This window comes from Gopherus flavomarginatus, chromosome 3 (assembly GCF_025201925.1).
Source record: "Gopherus flavomarginatus isolate rGopFla2 chromosome 3, rGopFla2.mat.asm, whole genome shotgun sequence".
Lineage (NCBI taxonomy): Eukaryota > Metazoa > Chordata > Testudines > Testudinidae > Gopherus > Gopherus flavomarginatus.
In genome coordinates this window covers 107,710,986-107,723,926 of record NC_066619.1, presented here as the reverse complement: position 1 = coordinate 107,723,926, position 12,941 = coordinate 107,710,986, and the positions used below count along the sequence as shown (strand labels likewise).

The following is a 12,941-nucleotide window of genomic DNA, read 5'->3' as shown; positions in this document are numbered from 1 at the left end:
AACCCAGTGAAAATCAGATATATTTCTACTATCTTATGATGTTAGTTTTCCGCGTCACAAATTGTAAACCCCAAGCAGCAATGTGTACACATTTTTAAATTTTATTTTTTGTAACAACATTCAAAAGCTGCTGTTTAATTTATTTTAAGTGAAAAATAAGTACTCTCTCCATAGAGAATTGCCTCTGAATATCTCCAGTCTTGGGAGTTTTTTTCTGCATCACAAGTCCCAAAATCTAGGAAGCATGCAATGTTCCATTCTTTCACTGTTCCAAATGTTTAGTGCAGGGTGACATAAGTGATCGCATATGCCTTCAGTTCTTTTCCTGATGCTATAGAAAACAGGTCTTGGAACCATGGCTTCCCTTTCAGGAAAGAAGTAGCAGTACCTTTTCTTATTTCTTTCCTGTTAAGTTAGTTATAGTTGTATACAGCTTAGCTGGCAGAACACTGTGCTTTGCACCACAGGAGAACAAGAAGTCAAACTTCTGCTGCTGCTTAACCTCCTAAATTCCTAATTATCAAGTAGTAATGGGTTTCTTCCCCTTCTGGGTCACCTGCCTGATAGAGTAGAAAGAAATCATGTGTCCTGATGAAGATTGAGAATGAGTGAGAACATTACCAGTTTACGATGTAGCAGTCACAGCAGCAAATCATAGTAATGGCTGTAAATAATTCATAATTTAAGTCCTTTGGCCTGTCCCAGAAAACCCAAGCCAAAGTATTGGACCTGTCTCTGGAAATCTGTGAAATGTAATAGCCCTCATCACTTGTGGTGTCTGAGCACCTCACAAACATTAATAAATCTATCTGTACAGCATACCCATGAGGTATATAAATGTTTATCCCCATTTTGCAGATGAAGAAATGAGGCAGACAGAATACAAATCAAGCTAGAGAAGCAAGCAGTCCTTTTATTCCTACTATTATCAGGGCACTCAAAAGGGCGTTCTTCTACAAGTAGAGGAAGAATGTGGAATAGCACTAGGGAGAGGAGATCTCTCTTCTCTACACATTTCCATCCATCTTTCCTACAGAGAATGATCTGGGTTTTCAGACTTGGTTTCTCTGTCCAGTACACCATTACCTTACCTCTTGATCAAGCAGGACCTTCTGAGCCATGGAGATACTAATTGTTTCCAGATACCGACCTATGCAACAGCTGCAGATCTACATGTTCAAGAAAAATTTTTTTTTGATGCATGGAACGCCATATCTGTAGAAAACCATGTATCTGTGGGCTTGTTTACACTTCACTAGCAGCATCAATCCTCTGGTAAGATCCGCTAAATCGACCGCCAATCGCTGTCCCGTTGACTCCTGTACTCCACCTAATTGAGAAGAGTAAGGGGAGTCGATGGGAAAGCGTTTACCACATACGTTGCATAGCGTGGATCCTGTGGTAAGTAAATCTAAGCTACGTCAATTTGAGTTACGCTATTCACGTAACTCAAATTGCATAGCTTAGATCGACTTTTCTCTTTAATGTAGACAAGGCCTCAGACACCACGCTTTTCTGCAAGATGGAGTAGGTGTGGACTTGAGGCCAGTAATGTTGATTTAAGCATGCATGGTTCAGCCATCAAGTGTTCAGTATTCAGGCTCCAAATGGTCACGAATTGATCACTCTCAAGGGTTGAACTCATAGGTCTAATTTCTGGATGACCTAGCTTATTTTTCTCAAATGGGAACTCTTAATAGTTCTGTAGGCACTAACTGAACTTATATCTAATTATTAGGGTTGCCAGATGCCGGTTTTCAACCGGAATACCCAGTCAAAAAGGGACCCTGGTGGCTCTGGTCAGCATTGCTGACTGGGTCGTTAAAAGTTCGGTCGGTGGTGCAGCGGGGAAAAGGCAGGCTCCCTACCTGGCTCCACGTGGCTCCCCAGAAGTAGCAACATGTCTCTCTCGGCTCCTAGGTGGAGGTATGGCATGGGGGGCTCCATGCGCTGCCCCCACCTCAAGTGCTGGCTCCACAGCTCCTATTGGCCAGGAACCATAGCCAATAGGAGCACCGGGAGTGGTGCCTGTGAGAAGAGGCATTGTGCACCGCACAGAGCCTCCTTGCCATGCCTCTGCCTCTTAGCCGAGGGACATAGTGCCTCTTCTGGGGAGCTGCCTGAGGTGAGCGCCGCCCAGAGTCCGAAGTCCAAACCTCCTCCTGCATCCCAACCCCCTGCCCCAGTCCTGAGCTCCCTTCCACACCCAAACTCCCTCCAGGAGCCTGCACCCCGCACCCTCTCCCACACTCTGAACCATTCGGCCCCAGCCTGGAACCCGCACTCCCATCCAGAGCCATCACCCCCACCACACCCCAATCCCCTGCCCCAGCCCAGACCCCCCTCCCACAACCTGAACCCCTAATTTCTGGCCCCAACTTGGAGCCTGCACCCCCTGCTGGAGCCCTCAGCCCCTGCCTCGCCCCACCTCCTGCCCCAGCCCAGTGAAAATGATCATGCAAGTGAGGGTGGAACAGAGGAGGGGGAACGGCGTGAGCAGGGGGTGAGGCAGGGGTGGAGCCTTGGGGAAGCGTATGGGGCAAGAGTGTTCCGTTTTCTGCACATAGAAAGTTGGCAACCCTACTAATTATACACACAGATCCCTATGTTAAGAGAACATTATTATGATTGAAAAGTCAAGCACTCAAAAGTTAGAAAACAACAGAATTAAGGTTACATTTTGGCCCCCTTGTGTATAAGCATTATAAGAGTCTTTGTTTACATTGTCTCACATTATTTTTCACAGGATTTCTGCCTCTATCAATATGCAGTTTTGCATTATCCTCATTGTTCACTGTGTGGCCCCATATCTTATTTTCTGCACAGTATTCAATCCCTGCTCTGAAGATAGAATTATAAATTTCCTCATGGGCTTTTCTGTGGCAATCACCAAAATAGAATATAAAAAAACATTAAGTCATTATTACAATGCTCCCCTAAGGTGAGGGGGCAGTAGTAGTATCCCCATTTTATGGATGAGGAGCTGAGGCACAGAGAGTAAGGTTAAAAGTTTCCACTAATTTTGGATGCCCAATTTGAGACACCTAGGACCTGATTTTTTCAGTGCTTAGCATTATACAGCACTTTATATGTTCAAAGCGTAGCTCCTATGTGACTCCATTTACAGCTGTGAATACTCAGCATTTCTGAAAATCAGACCCAAATGTATCAAGTTGGTTGCAGAACTCATGGTATCATAGTCCACATAACAGTGAGGAGGGGGCTCTGTTGAAGTGATATACTCTGAATGATTACTTAGGTTTTAGATGTTAAGAACCTTTGTCATTTTTGCTGTCAACACATTTGAAAATTCTTCTTACAGATTTGTTTGGTTCCTTCTGAACTATTAACTAGATAAATCTACCTTTTAAAAAAGTCTAAAATTGTATAATCAGAAAGGCCCCCTGGCCTCCTTCTTCAGGTTAGGAGGTATCTTTGGAGGCTCTGGATAAGGCTGCTTTTATTAGGTTACTGTTTGGTCTGAGCGCAGTTATCTGTTCATCCTCCCAGTGGAAGGTAAATTATTTGGAGGGTAGGGAAATGGGTTAGAGTTTTATGAGCTCTGAGGTGAGCAAATTTCGGTTTTGTGGACTGGTTTCTTTGTGTGGATTATGGTTGGCTGGCTACTGTTTGTGTTTGTGTTGGTTTGGCATTTTTAATTACTTGTCAAGGGCACCGTGAGCCTGAGGTAGCTGTTCTTTTATGTTTCATATGTTGAAATGATTATTTTTATTTATACTGGATAGCAGCTATCTTGCACAGTCAATTGGAAAATTAGAGCAGAACCATCATTGTTTTAATCTAAACTATTAATGACATATTATACTGTTTACCTTTTTAATTACATAAAAAAGCTTTCTTGTGTCCAAAATGAGGACTGATTCTTTTTGACTGGAGTGTCACAACAAAGTGGAAGATCTGGAGAATTTACACTAAAGTCAATGTTGCCATCTCTCATAAGTTTACCATGCGACTCCTAATATTTGCTGTTTTTCTTTAAACTCCCACTTGTGGACTGGAAATAAGTGAGTTAGATGATAATCTTGGGTTTCGTTTAATAAAAAAAAAGCAATATTTTTAGCCCTCATGGATGTGGAAAAAAGTTTGAAAACATGGCCTGAGTGTACCCCATACATATGAAAAGCAGAAAGCAAATAAAAGGAAGCTATTTTTTAAAATCTCATGATTTTAAGCCAATCACATGACTTTGAGGCCTTACTCATAATTTTTGAATGCTTGGGATGGGAAATACTGTAAGCCATTCCATACTTACAGTAACAAAATAGCATTAATCACAACTGTATTTACAGTGGTCATCTATACTAGGGCTCGATTAACCTATTTTTCATTTAAATAAATAAACTATAGAAAAAAAGGGACTAGCACAGTTTTTAAAGAAAAATCTTTAACTGCGCTGATCAGCAAAATTCTCCTAGAACTCTAATTTCAACTTCAATTCTTTGTTGTAAAAGTTAAAATACCAGAGTAAAGTGTACGCTACAATAATCAAGTTTTTCATAGGTTATACTTAGCACTAGGTCTTCTCTTCAAATGTAGTTGTTCATACTTTTCTCAACAAAAACTTTTTAAAGAAGTTTATTTAAAAATCTAACAGTATATTAAAATTGTATTATAAAAAACTTGAAAAATTCTCAAACATCATAAATATGTGAGCATAATTATGCGTGCTATATTTATGTTGACAAACCATATTTCATTATACTTTATATATTTCCTAGTAATAGTAATATATTTGTTTATCATATTACTGCACATGCTAAACTTGTTCTTTTTACTGGCTAGCTTTATAAACACAGTACTTGTGATTTACCAGTTATTATCATATAGCCAGCCAAAGCAATAGCTGAGCTCCAACTCTTCTGAAATCCTCAGCCTTGATTTTACATTTCCTCTCAATGTGACTGTTGTAGCTCCCTTTTCTGAGGCTTCCGTAAATCCCAGCTCTCCACACTTCTTCATGTGCACAGTCCTGCCATGGCAAATCATCCCAATGAGTCCATTCGTGGCCATAAAATTGTGAACACTCTTAACTGTTTTAACCCAGATACACCTTGTAAGTTGGTGGTGTTCTGACCCTCATCCAACACCACTCACTATTGGCAGCGTAGGCGCAAAAACTTGCCCTCTTCTGATGTTTATCTTTGTTAATGAATTAACACAAAATAAACAACTCCTGCTCAAGCCCAGACCCTACGTTTCTCTGCCCAGAGAAGCCACTCGTTTAGTCCTGATGGGTTAATGAGCTGCACCTGTCACAGTGAGTTAGCAGAAATCATTTAGCATCTCCCAGCAAGGTTCCAACACCTGTCAACAGAGTAACCCAGCTGCCCTTCCTAAAGTGGCATGTTGAGAACAGTTCAGAGATCAAACACGGGTCACCAGTGCGAACAAGGGAACACAAGGAGTTAGGCTGTAAGCAACTCATTCATATATACAGAGCAGTTCACAGGTTTAATAAAGTTCTGCTTGTTCAACTTAACCTGCGTTCAGCTTCACTCTGTGCTAATGAAACACTCAGGAACAATTCTCCTCCCACCCCAAAATCCCTTTCTGCATTACATTTTCAATTCATAATCACATTCATACAAATTTCTTCTTAACACAATCATCCTCAAGTGTTTAAGAGTAGGTTAGATAAATGTCTATCAGGGATGGTCTAGACAGTATTTGGTCCTGCCATGAGGGCAGGGGACTGGACTCGATGACCTCTCGAGGTCCCTTCCAGTCCTAGAGTCTATGAGTCTGAGTCTATAAGTGCCACATGTAAGAACCAAAGGCAGGGCTGGCTCCAGGATTTTTTCTGCCCCAAGTGGCGAGGGAGAAAAAAAGGCGTGATCGGCGGCAGCTCCACCACGCCACATTCTTCTTTGGTGGCAATTCAGCTGCAGGTCCTTCGCTGCGAGAGGGACCGAGGGAGCTGCCACCGAATTGCCGCCGAAGAGCCCGACGTGCCGCCCCTTCCCCTTGGCTGCCCCAGGCACCTGCTTGCTGAGCTGGTGCCTGGAGCCGGCCCTGACCAAAAGACCAGTGTTGGAACCCCCTGCTCTATACCCATCAACTATCTTTTTTCTAATCTCTCTTAAAAACATCTCTCCTCACCTGGTCCTCTACTCCTAATTTCAATTTCCCTTTGATGGTTTTTTTATTTTAACTTTAACTGTATTATTTTATAATGCATTTGGGAGATACAATTTGTCTGAAAGAATGGTAAAAAAAAATATAGCAGCTATTCTGTACAACTGGTGTGTATCTTTGTGTATATGGAAAGTAGATTATTTTAGTATAAATATTAACAGGATATTTTTTCTTCTCATTCCTTACATTTGTGGTTTAGTATGTAAAAGTGTACTGTTGTCTAAAGATTAAAGGTCTATAGATGAGAACTTACAGAGAAGACTAAATGACAAATATATTGGCTTACTGGGCTGTTTCACACGAGTGTAACTGAGAACAAGATTTGATCCTTCGGTTGTGATAATTTTTTTTTTAAAAAAAGAGTCACTGTGAAAGTTGGGAGGCTTGAATTAACCCTTTTTTGTTTTTCTCCTCAGAAAATCAATGTAACTGTGTGTGTAGGGGTGAGATTTTACTATATGTTTTAATGCTAAATTATTTTTTTGAATATAGAACAGCGGTTCCCAAACTTGTTCCGCTGCTTGTGCAAAGAAAGCCCCTGGCGGGCCGGGCCAGTCTGTTTACCTGCCCCGTCCGCAGGTTCGTCCAATCTCGGCTCCCAGTGGCTGTGGTTCGCTGCTCCAGGCCAATGAGAGCTGCTGGAAGTGACACGGGCCTCGGGACATACTGGCTGCCGCTTCCAGCAGCTCCCATTGGCCTGGAGCAGCGAACCACGGCCACTGGGAGCCGAGATTGGATGAACCTGTGGATGGGGCAGGTAAACAGACTGGCCCGGCCTGCCAGGGGCTTTCCCTGCACAAGCGGTGGAACAAGTTGGGGAACTGCTGATAGAGAACAATGGATAGAAGGAGTTGAGGTGGGACTGTGGATAGCTTTAAGAATTACTAATGTGATAACAAGTCTTGCACTCTCAATGCTAGGCTGTTACCTCAGGTGTAGTCTATAGTGAAAAATTCATTTACTTTATGGCGGTTGTTTTATGGCCTGTAAGAAATCAGTTTACAGCAAGGTTTCAGTCCAGCTTCCAGTGTCCATTTCTCTAACACTCATTGCAAGTGACACTCACTGGCATTGTCTGGGTATACCAAAAGAAGTACAGGAGACATTTGATATGGATTTTAATCAGGCCACAACTTTTATTATATAGATACCTGGGACTACCTGGCAGATAAAGTGTACAGTGCAGGCAAATCCACGTTTATTCAAATCATTGCCTGAGGCTTTCATCAGCCCCCCTTCATTTTCCATCCAGGTCCCTCCAGCCAACCCATGGCTTGGACCTTATTATCCACTCAGCTCACGGGAGAGTTAAGGTGGGCTGCGAGAATGGGAGGTGGGGTTGGCTCCCTGCTATACCAATCATAGGAGTCCCCAACCCCCTCCCTCACTCTGTTCCTTTATCCAGCACCTCCTTTTAAGTCCTTTACCAGGCCATTTATCTGGTCACTGGATGCCTTCCGTATGGAGTACCTGCACTGGACATCTGCCACAAGGCGTTGCCAACAATTTGCTTGGCTGCCTCCTCACCCACCCAGTTGGGTTCCCAAACATCTCCCAATGGCCTCTTGTATAGCAGCCCCAATAGGTGAAGCCCCATTCTCCAGAAAGATCCCATTGTCCCTTGTACCATGCCAGGATCGTTAAGGGGCACCAGCAGCTGGGTTGTCCTCGACCAGGTACCGCAACAACTGCCCTCTGCAATGGGAAGTATAGGTGACAAGCTCTCTGGATCCTTAAATTGAAAGAACTCATTGAAAAACAACTTCTTGCGTAGCTCAGCTGTGTGCCCGAAGCCAAGAATCTCCATGCCACTGACTACATCATATGCTGAGGTTCCATAGAGCCAGCGGCATCTGCTCAGGTTCGTTGTTAGCTCCTGGTGCAAGCTCACGAAATCTGGCAAACTTTAAATGAGACCAGGCGTCCGCTGTGCGTGGAACAAAGGGGCTTCCCATGCCCAGGGCTTGCACCTATATAGCCTTCAGACCTCACGTTACTGGGGGGTGAGTCAGCACTGCAAAGCTGACCACTGTTCACCTTTTGCAGCAGTCTCTGACCTCATTCCCCCTGCCATAAAGCACAGCTGCCCTCCTTTGGCAAGCCCAGACAACGTTTGCCCCGCTTCAGATGCGGTGCAGTCAGTCTCAACAGTTAGATCAAAGACTGATTGGGCCAGAAAGCAAAGGCCAAAATTTCCAAACTTGAGTGCCTACAGCTAGGGTCCCTTATCTATATTTGGCTTCTAATAAAAGTGGCCTGATATTCAGAAGAGCTTGAGCACACCATCTCCCTCTGACTTGTATGAGATCCATGGTACTTAGCACATTTGGAAATCAGCCACATTATTTAGAAGTCTAAGTATTGATTTTAGGCGTCTAATTTTAGGAATTCAAGTTTCAAAATTTTTGCCTTAACTAACATCACCCCTTCCCCTCCCCCTCCCCCCCCCCCGAAGGTAGTTATTTCTGGACAGGGTTGAGAGGCACTGGCAGGAAAATGTGGGGAAACAGGAACTGTGGGTGCAGTGTCTGTTCTTTACTTCAGTCTCCAGTAATGTTAATCTGACACCTATTGCAAAGAAGTGTGCATGTGCATGTGGAACAAACAAATTACAAAGGAATTGATTAAATTTTAAAGCTTCCAAATGGCTGTTGAAAGGAATTGTAGTAAGAAACAAGCTATCATATTTTGTGTCTGATCATATTAAATACAAAATATTTTCTTCTCTTTCCCCTTCCTTCAAATTAACACCTCTCCCCCTTAATTTTAACATTTTGTAAATAGCTTTTGTTTCCCCCCACACACACTAATCTGTCTTTCTTGATCCTTGTTCCTAAAGATCAGTTGTGCAGGACATACAGGTGTTAGCACAGCTGGTTTGCTGATGACAACTCTGTCCATATAGCTGTCTAGTGTGTCATCATTCATATTGTTCAGTGTCATTCTGACCTAGCCAAGCTAAAAATGGTACTCCAGCTCAAGAGGGATTTAAAAACCTTGACAAACTAAAGATAAGACATTGCAGAATGTCATATCCATGTCTTAAGTGTTTTCAGTTTAGACTTATCTAAATAACCAATTCCGGAGCTTGACTGTCTTCATTCTTTTGGAAGTCTGAAGATTTTTGTGTAGTTTGCCTTAAGTAAGGAAATATCCTTGTGTGGAGGACTGTGAAATTAGTTAATGCGTTAGCTATTATTTTCTCCAGACATGGGTTCATTTCAAGCCCAAGGTCATTGAAATCTGTTCTTAGGGGACATATTACAGTACACAGCCCACAACTACAGCATAGCTTTGGCACAATGGTTAGTGTTTGCTAAAGAGAGTCTGGATCAAATTAACATCTTATCCAACAGAGCATGGATTTTTTGTGGGGTAGTGTGCACTGTAATTCTAGTTAAGTACAGGATTGTACTCTTTCTCTCTGACAATTAATCCTATGACTTTGCCTAGCTTTTAAAAAAGTTCATCAGTTTTATATGAGCCATGTCTCATCACATAACTACTGTTTATCCAGCAGTTCATGTTGTTTAAATAACTTGTAAGTTTTGCTTTACTATTGTATTGTGACTATGTGTTTGGAAGAGTAGTTTCTGCATGGCAATAACATGAAAAAGAGCCTCGTAATCGGCATAATATAAAGCAATTTTTAACAAGTTTTCAGTTAAGAAGTTATTTGTTTCAGATGTTAATTTGGAAATTATGGTGTTTTTTTAACACACATCTCTCCTCTGAGTATTGTCAGTGTGGCCCTACTTCAGGGGATTATGTGTGCACCCTCTAAGCCAAGTAAAAAATCTCCAGAAACCAGCCCCCCTTGGAGTTGTGTGCATACTCCTTGGTTTGGTGAGTGGTTATGTAAGGAGCTGTGCACTCAGATATCATTGTGATAATAAATACCCAAATAATAAACATCTTCCTCTTTCTCCCTATTGCGTGGCACCATTTTGTCAAGTTAGGATTTCTTGCATTTTAGTGTAGTTTGTTTATTTTGTTAGGCTCCATTCCATGTGTAGCTTGGCTGGCTCCATTCCTAACACTGGTTCCAATCTGATTAGCTACCTTTACCTGTTGTTTATCTTGTAGTTTTGGTGGACTTAAATTGCTCAAAATTTAAGAAGTGCAGGCCAGTCCTAGGCAGTCCCAGCTGATTGCCTCAGCACCAGCAGCAACCTTATCAGCCTCTGCACACAGCGACGTTGAGGGAAGTTGCTCAGATCTGTCATAAAGTCTGGTCTGAAATCTGCATTGAAGAAGCAAATGGAAAAGGCTGTTGCTGATTGTCTGGGCTTGGAAGATCTGAAGGCTGTATGACATCAAGGGAAGAGGGAGCACAGCTGATGCAAATAATCCTCCTATTCTCATTCAAATGTGAAGACTCACAGTAGGCATGAATTCAGGGAGGAGTTTGCACCAAGATGAATCTGGAAGTCTGTCTGTGCAGCAGCACTAAGGAGACTTAGAGCTGCTGAGGATTTGCATTGTAGACAGTTCTATGCTCCCCACCCCAGTGGGGGCTGGGGCATGGAAGGGACTGTGCTTGCCTAGCCAGTGAGCTTGCCCAGCACAGCAGCTCTTTGAAATTGTCTAACCACTGGCTCAAGTTAGAGCAGATCTGGAGCTGGCTTGGTCCCCAGCAGCAGTCCGAATTGGAGATGTATAACTTCTTTCTTGGCACTCATTTGGAATGACCTGCACAAGTCTCTCACTGCTTCCTAACTACTGAGTAACATGAGCATCTCACAGTTGCACAGACCATATTATGATCTATACAATTAATTGAAAACAAAACAGAGAACAAGAAGTTTTACAGCACACTGGCATTACTTTTAAACATTGAAGGTGAACTTAGTACTTATAAAAGGACTAGTTCTGCAGGACTTCTGTGGAGTAGCACTTACTCCTGTAAAACAGTGTTGATGAATCAGGCCAAAAGTAAGGGACTAAAATCTCTAACTTACCATATTTACTGAGTGCACTAAAGCCCACAGATAGACAAGTGCATCTTAACCTTGACTTTAAACACCCTTGAACATAGTCCTGTGTCTGTCTTGAGCAGGTATTGCTAGTTATATCAGAGTGTGTGGTGGGGAGACAAATGTGTGATGTAGATAAATGGGAACTAGGATGCAGCCAAAACTATTTCCACTTGTAACCAGCACAATATTTTAACCTCTAGGCATGAAAGATTAGTGCATTGAACTCTGTGTTTTATCTACACAGCTAACCTACCTTTTAATGTCAAGTTATATTCTTGGTATTATCTTTTGATCTTAATTTATCAGTGCTTTATTGATTTAAAATTGAGTGGGTATAGTATCCAATTCGTTAAAAAGTTAATCAGACTGTCATAAATCCTTATGTTCCACGGTTTGAAAATGTTTTCATAGTCTGTTGTTTTCATGGAGCTTTACGGATCCGTTAAGTTTTAGCCCATTTTCTGGCACCATTAAAAAAAAAAAATCCCAGATCCTGCAAAACTACACATGTACTTAACTTACCCACTCTACCAATGGGAATCTTCACAGTACATAAAGTTAAGCATGCCTGTAAGTCTTTGCAGGATCCACATTTATGACACTTTTTTCGGAACCGGAAACCTATCCAAAGTTTCTGAAGCAATCTAGCATAAATGCATATGAGTATTTTTGCTTTTGAGGTCTCCGCCTCTAAATCCCTTTCCTCATATAGGATGCTGAAAGCAGTTTTGCACACTGTTAGTCATTGTAATAAATCTATTGGTGTAGACTTTGTTTTGTTTTTGTTTTTTTTTAAGGACTCAGTCCTACAGTCCTTTCTCAGGCAAAACCTCTGTACTTGTGTTTTCACTTACAGATCCAAGTCAGCTGTGATATGTTTTGTGATACTTTTGCTATGAAAGAGTGCGTACAAAAATAAATTGTATACTATTTGCTTTTTCTCTGCTGCAATCCGTGAGTAAAAATATCTTCATTGTTTTGTACAATTTTGTATCAGCACAACACTTTATTCCACAATTTTAGTTTTTCTTAAAGTTTCATTTTGCAGACATCCTACTAACTTCCTCATGGCAATAAAAAACACCACCTCCTCCTGAGTACAGATCCATCATTCTAGCTCTCAAAAGTCTTCAAGGTTTAGAAAACAGTTTTTACATTCAACTTAAAATCTTGAAAGGGAAGTCAGTGGGATTCGACATAAATGCATAAAATTTTAGCTGTGTGGATGCTTCTACAGAATTGGGGCCATGATGACTTGTCACATCTTGACTGTGTGGTCAATTGAAAGACTGTGCTGACTTTATGGTGAAGCAGCATAAGGATGTTTGCACAGCATGTGGCCTGTAAATAAATAAGACTTCAGTTTTCTGCATTTCAATTAAATCTTGACAAATACAATATATACGACTCTTGACTTCTCAAAAGGAAAGCTCTAAATATCTTATTTAAGCAAAGTGTCCAAGCGGTTTGAAAATAAGATACATCCTTTTATATCTAAAAGATAAAAAAAATTATGAAATATTTTAATTGGGAATCTTGGTGTCAGGAGTCATACATTTAAGGAACTAATACGTTCCTTTCTGATGTGCTGGTGGTGGTAATGATTTACATTTACTACATTTTTTAAAAATGACTTATTGTCCAGTGAGTGTCAGGCTGCAGTAGTGAAACATAGCACCTGATGCTAACAGGGTTAAAAGGATCTCCGTTATGTGTACTATGCTGTGCATTATACCTACATTGCTTATACATTGTTCCCTCCCGCCCTCTTCCCCCAGTATTAGCAATCTGCTTTTATACTTTGAC

At 41.6% G+C, this 12,941-nt stretch overlaps 1 protein-coding gene across 11 annotated transcripts in view; it reads left to right on the top strand.

Annotated features, from left to right (window-relative positions):
- CCDC171 (coiled-coil domain containing 171) overlaps positions 1 to 12,941 on the top strand; it is a 256,020-nt gene that overhangs the window by 129,219 nt on the left and 113,860 nt on the right. The window contains exon 24 of one of the 11 annotated variants that reach the window (XM_050944130.1): positions 11,992 to 12,089. The exons of the other annotated variants lie outside the window; for them this stretch is intronic. Coding sequence (XP_050800087.1) covers positions 11,992 to 12,054 — 63 coding nt within the window. The 3' untranslated portion in view covers positions 12,055 to 12,089. The remainder of the gene's footprint in view (positions 1 to 11,991; positions 12,090 to 12,941) is intronic. 11 annotated transcript variants of the gene reach the window in all.